A 7,634-nucleotide genomic window follows, 5' to 3' on the forward strand; every position below is an offset into this window, starting at 1 on the left:
CGGCCAATTGGGATCGAGCGTGTTGGGTTATGTGGTGCACCCCTGCAGGGAAGTTTATCTATTCAAATAGCCGTGTCCCTCGGTAAAAGGACGACCCGGAGTTGTACCTTGAGCTTATGACAACTAGAACTGGATACTGAATAAAGTACACCCTTCCAAGTGCCAGATACAACCCGGTGATCGCTCTCTAACAGGGTGACGAGGAGGGGATCGCCGGGTAGGATTATGCTATGCGATGCTACTTGGAGGACTTCAATCTACTCTCTTCTACATGCTGCAAGATGGAGGTGTCCAGAAGCGTAGTCTTCGACAGGACTAGCTATCCCCCTCTTATTCCGGCATTCTGCAGTTCAGTCCACTGATATGCCTCTTTACACATATACCCATGCATACGTAGTGTAGCTCCTTGCTTGCGAGTACTTTGGATGAGTACTCACGGTTGCTTTTCTCCCTCTTTTCCCCTTTCTATATCGGATTGTCGCAATCAGATGTTGGAGTTCAGGAGCCAGACGCCACCGTCGACGACGACACCTACGACACTGGAGGTGCCTACTACTACGTGCAGGCCGCTGACGACGACCAGGAGTAGTTAGGAGGTCCCAGGCAGGAGGCCTTGCCTTTTCGATCGTTGCTACTTTTGTACTAGCCTTCTTAAGGCAGACTTGTTTAACTTATGTCTGTACTCAGATATTGTTGCTTCCGCTGACTCGTCTATGATCGAGCACTTGTATTCGAGCCCTCGAGGCCCCTGGCTTGTATTATAATGCTTGTATGACTTATTTATGTTGTAGAGTTGTGTTGTGATATCTTCCCGTGAGTCCCTGATCGTGATCGTACACATTTGCGTGCATGATTAGTGTACGGTCAAATCGGGGGCGTCACAACATGGTAGAATATTGTTTCTTTGCTAACAATATGAAATATTACTTTCTTGTTGGTTAAAACAGGGAACACCAACCCTTTAGTTGTTGCTCGTTGACACGCACAACAAAGTTAAAGGGTCAAGAGAAGAAAAGAAAGGGTTTGACTAGAGAATATCAACAGCATACAACGAGGCCGGATGCATGCTGAAACTTATTATTGTGTTTTTGCCAATGCACATAATGCATCTATGCCGAACATATCTAGATGGTTGGCTACGTACTACCTCCTTTAAGGTTTATTTACGCGTGTGTGTATCCCTAGGATGACAATTTTACCAACATAACAAAGCATGAGGGAGCTAGCAGTAGCGAAGACAGCGGGGACTGGTGGGGCCATGACCCCCCTAACCCCTAACGATCTACCAAGTGCTTACTTATCCTCTTGATAATCATTTAAAGTGATTTTGTATCTTCAGAAGTACATGATTTGGCCCATGTTATCACGAGTTTGGTTCATTTGGCCCCTACCAACTCTAGATCCTGGCTCCGCTACTGAGGGCTAGAGAATTGATGAAGAATTCTACATCATCTACTGTTAGTAAAATTGATAGAGAGAGCAATGGTGGCTGTGTATGGATCTTCCTTGTGTCGCCCGGCGGGCCTCTCTCGAGCGCCACGACCGACGAGCCACTTGCTTTTTTTCATTGTTTCTGTTTCTATTTCTTTTCTTTTTCGGTTTTACCTTTGTAATTCTTTTTTCGTGCATTGTACAAAGTTCACTGCAAGTTTATTTAAAAAAATGTTCATCATATATTTAAGGAAAATGTTAATCAATATATTTAAAAAAATGTTCAATGTGTAATTTAAAATTGTGCAGCGAATATCTAAAAAAATGTACAATGTGTATTTAAATATTTGTTCAGCGTATATCACGAAAAATCTCAATATGTTTCAAAATATTGTTCGGCCTATATAACAAATATTTTTGAGCTTGTATTTGAAAAATTGTTCAATAAATATTATAAAACAATTCATCATTATTTCTTCAATAAATGTTCAGAATTTCAAAACCTTGATCATGTTTTTATTTTTTTTGTTCACTTTTAAAAAAACATTGTTGATGTTTTAAAAGTTTGTTAGAATTTCAATTTTTTCATGATTTTCAAACATTATTCGCAATTCTTACAGAAATTTTTCACATTTTCCCAAGAAATGTTGAAAATATTGAAGAAAAATAGCCGACCTGCTACTCAACCTAGTACTTCAAATTTAGTGCTTCACTAATAGCAAACCTTAGTCACCAGCTTGACCTGCTAGCAACACTGTTCTCCAGCTCGAGGTTGGTGAGTTTGACTCCCCGCCTGCGCTATATTCTTCACATTTTTTCATTTGGTCGACGCCCGTGAATGGGCCGGCCTGTTATCGCGCCCTTTCAGCGAAAGCATACCTATTGGACGCATGCGGGCGTCCAATAGGTGGTCTCCACAGTTATGCACTTTTTACATCTTTCACAAACTCTTTACTTGGTCTTCTACACATCGCACGGAGAATGCACCAGTGTGTTAGACTATCAGTGACAGGTCAGCAAAAGATGCGCAAAAGAGAAGATTGCATTTTGGAGAGAATAATGAAGATTGCAATGAAACGCTGAACGAATACTCGCGTGGGAGCCCAACGTGCTCTCGGCCCAGGGCGCCATAGGCCACAGACCCAATTAATAATCCTGGCGGTTCGGCTACTGTCCCATTGAATTTTCTGTTTTGCCAAAAACACAAAAAATTAAATACAAACCCTAAATTTTTGTAAAACCCTAATGTTTTTAGAAACAAGGATATTTTTTGTAATGAACCAATTTTAGAAAACAAAAAAACTATTTTAAAATGCGATCATATTTTCAAATATGAACAATTTTTGAAATTCTGATTTTTTAGAAAACGTGAACAATTTTAGAAATTAATATATTTATTTGGAAAATAGAGATATTTTGTGATATTCCGAACTTTATCAAAAACTCCAACCATTTTTTGAAACATGAGGCATTTTGGAGAAACAACTAATATTTTTCGGAAAGATGAACAATTTTTAAATTTTGAACCTTTTATGAAAACATGAAAAAAAACAATAACACGAACAATTTTTTACATTCTAAATAAAATTTGAATATATTGAACGTTTTTTGAATCTGCGGTTTTTTAAATAAATAGAAAAGCAAAAAGAATCATAAAAATACGGAAAATGAAAAATGGAAAATGAAAAAACCAAAAGAAAACTACGGAAACCAGTAAAAAAAACCATTTTAAGAATTCTAAATGGTTCCCAAGACCGATTTCTCGCACATATTAGTGGGCCGACCCATCTATCACTCCTGATGGATACGAGGTGTGCGTAGTCTCGATAGTTCGAAATCACTAGTTGAGAAGTACTCGTTGCAAAGATCACTCCAACTCCCCTTGTTGCGACAAGTGGCGCACATGCAGCCCGCCACTTGTCGCAATCTGGGAGTTTTTCCTTTTTCGTAGATTCGTTTATTCAAAATGTTTTCTCTCAAACCGTACGTCTAAATCTCTAACCGCTTTCACCGTTGGATTCCTCGCGTCGAGATCTTCAAAACTAGATCCCATGTTGATAGGTTTTGACAAAAAAAAATTCACGAAAAAAAGGAACCGGGAGCACGGGTTTTTTCCCTTTCCGAAAGAGGCACGCCCGTGCCTCTCACGAAATCACAATTGTGCCTCCCTCGGAAGCAAAACCGTGACTCTCGCCAATGAAAAAAAAAACAGAAAATGCGTTTTTTTTCGTTTCCGAGAGGCACGGCCGTGACTCTCGCAAAAGCACAACCGTGCCTTTCGCGGAAGCAAAAGCGTGACTCTCGCGAAAGAAAAAAACAGAAAACGCGTTTTTTTCGTTTCCGAGAGGCACGGCCGTGACTCTCGCTAAAGCACAACCGTGCCTCTCGCGGAAGCAAAGCCGTGACTCTCGCGAAAGGGAAAAAAACAAAAAATGCGTTTTTTTCATTTTCGAGAGGCACGGCCGTGACTCTCACGAAAGCACACCCGTGCCGCTCGCGGAAGCAAAACCGTGACTCTCGCGAAAGGGAAAAAAAGAAAACGCGTTTTTTCACGTAATTTTTTTTATTTTTTTATCAAAAAGCTAAGGAAGACCGGTAGAAAACCAAAACGTCGAAAAAACCAAAAAAAACCGTCTAAAAAGGCGAAAACGCGTGCGGAAAAATAAAATAAAATAAGATCCAGAGGGAGCGCCTAGAGCGCGACACGTGACGATTGGCTGAGAGCACGATAAGTGGCGCTGATTGTTACGAGGCTCCCGAAGGAGCGCTCGTTAACTAGTTGCTCTCTCAATAGTAGTTGCCCGTTAATCTAGCAAATAGGATTTGGGTGCTTGAGCAGGCCTGCTCCACATCAATGATCCACAAGATGAGCTAGTTCGGGTCAAGTGTCCAGGCACGTTTGGTAGACTCACCTATCGCCTGAGCCACTAAGCACTTCGCACTGGACGGTTTTTCGTAGGTATGTTCTTGTTTGGGACCTCGCTCTTCGCACCGAATAGTAGGGTTGCCGCATAGGGAGATAATGTCCTGGTGGGCCGGTCCATTGCAAGAGGCAGGAGCGAGAGACGTATGTGTACTGTAACCGGGGTCACTTTAGCAAAAAGAACTCTAAGAAAGTTATCACATTTAGAAAACTTGAACATTTATTAAAATGCAAAAGTATTCTAAATTTACAAATATTATTAGACTTATTTTCTTCAATTTTTTCAAATTTGCGACCATTTGTTGAAGATGCGAACACTATTACTCTCTTAGTCCTCTTTTTATTTTGCCAACGTCATGTCACAAATTTCCGAAAACAAATTCATTATGAGCATCGATCAACAAGAGAGACGAATTTAACCAAACATGTTAGGTGGGCAGCTCTTTCGGATCAAATGCTTGCTGGATTGGGTTCGCAATGCACGTGAGGTGCTGGGTTTGGGCCGTACAATGATTGATAGGCAAAGACGGCTAAATGTAGCATCGCTCGCTCCACCATCTTCAGTCTACGCGGAGTGGAGGACTGCTGTGCTACTGCTGCTGCGTGCTATCATCACTCCGTCAATGCTTCGTCCCGCCGTCGATGAGATACGCGGCTGAAAGATCGCCCGCCGGCGTCCAGAAGCCCAACACAGGGAGGTAAGCTCCATGTCAAGGCTACGGTTTCTGTGGAGTTTGTTTTTCTTCAGTGAATCACTTGATGGGTTCATGGCCGCTTTTTGCCACCAGCCCACCATCGTGTTCTTGCTTCTTCCAAGCTCGCGGCTGACCGCGTTATGTCTAGACGGATCCTTTCTTCTTTTCATTCTTTCTGGGAGTAGCTTCTAACTTTGCCAACTGGTCAAAACTTTCTTCTTCTACCTGTCGCGCAACCAATGGTTTTTTCTTTCTTCCTCGGATGAGATGTGATTTGGGGATTCCGAGATCCCGATTCGTAGAAAACCAGGATGATAAGCAAAAATCTTGGTTTGGTAGGATGAAATGGGCAAGGTTTTACTGATTTATTTTTCCCAAGGAATGAAACAACAAATACTTTGGAATTCAGTTAATAAGTAGAATGTTATGAGACCAGGGTCGTTAACAAATGTTTTTTTGTGAAGCCATTCATTAACCAAAGGTTACGAGCCAATATGTTATCCTGGATCTCGTTCTGATCTCTCAAACATATGCAGATCATAATGCAGCACTTAGTGTACATGATTAGTTACATATGCGAAATGATCATCTGATTTTGACCTCAGTGCAGGTTCAATGTGTTGGTGCATGTCGGCGGGGCCATCTATGTCGTGTACAAGCACATATACATGGGCGGCGGTGACAGGGCCTTGCTTCCATCATCCATCACCATTCTCGCCGTCGGTGTTGCCAAGTATGTGGAGAGGGTACTGGCGCTTTGGCAAGGCAACCTGGGCAACATCCGGAGCTCAAGCAAGAAGAAGAAGAAGAAGAAGAGGCAACGAAGGAGATACACCGATGGCTCGGGCTCCGCAAGCGGAACGGTGCTGGACAATGAGCAAGCCCTGATGGTTGCCCACGACATGTTCCCGTTCTGCCAGCGTGCAATGACCGATTCTTCTGTCAACATGGATTCATCTGACCTTGAAGCAACCAAAGTCATGTTCTCTTTTGGGTGGGAGAGTATGTGCAAGGTGGTGGAGATGGAGCTTTCTCTCATGTACGACATCCTCTACACCAAGGCAGCCATGGTCCACACCTGGGTCGGCTACTCGATCCGGCTTGGTTCACCGGTCGCCACCTTCACGGCGCTGGTTCTGTTTCTGCTGTACAGCAAAGACGGCCAGAGGAGAGCACTGATGCATGGCAGGAGCGCGGCTGCGGCACATGCCAAGGCCATCAAGGCGCTGTCCGAGTACCTGATGTTCCTCGTCGCCGTGCGCCGGCACATGCTACCGGGCCTTGTTCTTCGCAGCCTGTATGAAGTGACCTTCGATGCTTTGCAGGACATTGGGCGCAAACAGGCCGTCAGCAGCCGTTCGACGACGACCGGCAGGGAGAGGGAGGGGAAGCTTGCAAGGACTCTGCGTGACAAGATGGATGCAGATGGCGAGTGGGGTTTGGATCATGATAAAACCCGTCTCGTCTCCGACGGAGCAAATATTGCCATGGCGCTGCTAGAGGCCGATGAGTCGGAGATGCCGGAGGTGCTGGAGCTCGTCTTCAACGTGTGGGTGGACAAGCTGTTGTACGCGGGCACCCGATGCAGCCGGGAATCCCATGCCAGGCAGCTCAGCCGAGGGGGTGAGCTCACGACCGTCGTCTGGATTTTGGCACAACATGTTGGCCCGTTTCAGATCGGCCAATGCGTTCCAGATGATAAGAAACGAGATCTTCCTCCACCGTGCCCGCTTCCGGTACCCAAGGCCATGGAGGAACCTTATCCGCCACCGTTCATGATGTATCTTCCGCCGTCGACCGCACCGTGGCTACCGTCGCCGCAATACGTCGAACCACCCAAAAAGGAGGAACCTTGTCCGCCGCCGTTCATGTATCCTCCACCGTCGACTGCACCGTGGCCACCACTGCCGGAGAGTCCGCTGCCGCCACCACCGCCACCCATGGAGAGGCGTAGACGGTATGCTACGCTGTATCCAGTGGACTGAGTGATATCGATCAGTTTGTTTAGTGATCATATTTTTTTTTCCTTTTCGTTGAGGGGATCTCAACATCGTTGTTAAGTACAGAGAGAGACACATGACAATTTGAGAATCCGAGAAATCTGTTTCCACTCTCATTACAGTCAGCTGTGACGAGGCTAGTAATAAAGTCAAGGGGTTTTCAAGATCACTTGTGCTCTGCTCTGATATGTCAGTACCATACATACAACAAGTCCCTTAGGGCATCTCCAATGCCGGCTTGCAAACCGGACATCGGATCCATTCGTGAACACTCATAGGGGAGCCAGATCCAAAGCTAGCCGCATATTTGAACTAGACCAAACTCTAAACCTAGCCTAAACTACCGCCGGCGCCTATTCCCCATGTCCGCCAGGCCATGAACCCTAGAAAATGAAGCTCCACCTCCGCAGCCTGCAAGCGGCTAATCGGCCGACAATGACGAGCCCGCTAAGTTTGGCTTGAACGGGAGCGAAAGAGCGGTTGCCTTCCTGGGACCATGAGCGCCAGCGACCTCCCATGCTTTACTCATCCTTTCGATGTAGTGAGTGTTAGAATAAATCCGAGGCACTCCGTTGATCATCTGAG

At 45.0% G+C, this 7,634-nt stretch overlaps 1 protein-coding gene across 2 annotated transcripts; it reads left to right on the plus strand.

The window, feature by feature from the left end:
- Positions 1-4,903: 4,903 nt before the first annotated feature.
- Positions 4,904-7,099, plus strand: LOC120974854 (uncharacterized). 2 transcript variants are annotated; one of them, XM_040401373.3, is made up of 2 exons: positions 4,904-5,052; positions 5,660-7,099. In XM_040401373.3, the coding sequence occupies exons 1-2, from the start codon at positions 4,997-4,999 to the stop codon at positions 7,032-7,034; spliced, it is 1,431 nt and encodes a 476-aa protein (XP_040257307.1). In that variant the 5' UTR covers positions 4,904-4,996; the 3' UTR covers positions 7,035-7,099. The 2 variants fall into 2 exon arrangements, with proteins under 2 accessions (XP_040257307.1, XP_040257308.1); XM_040401374.2 differs by having other exon boundaries at positions 4,941-5,052; positions 5,655-7,099.
- Positions 7,100-7,634: the final 535 nt, after the last annotated feature.

This window comes from Aegilops tauschii, chromosome 2, assembly GCF_002575655.3.
Source record: "Aegilops tauschii subsp. strangulata cultivar AL8/78 chromosome 2, Aet v6.0, whole genome shotgun sequence".
Lineage (NCBI taxonomy): Eukaryota > Viridiplantae > Streptophyta > Magnoliopsida > Poales > Poaceae > Aegilops > Aegilops tauschii.

Bases quoted from the DNA above. Each gene is read 5' to 3' on its own strand.
- LOC120974854 (XM_040401373.3), top strand. From the start codon at position 4,997: ATGAGATACGCGGCTGAAAGATCGCCCGCCGGCGTCCAGAAGCCCAAC. The intron at 5,053-5,659 runs GTAAGCTCCATG...ACCTCAGTGCAG, and splicing joins CAGAAGCCCAACACAGGGAG to GTTCAATGTGTTGGTGCATG.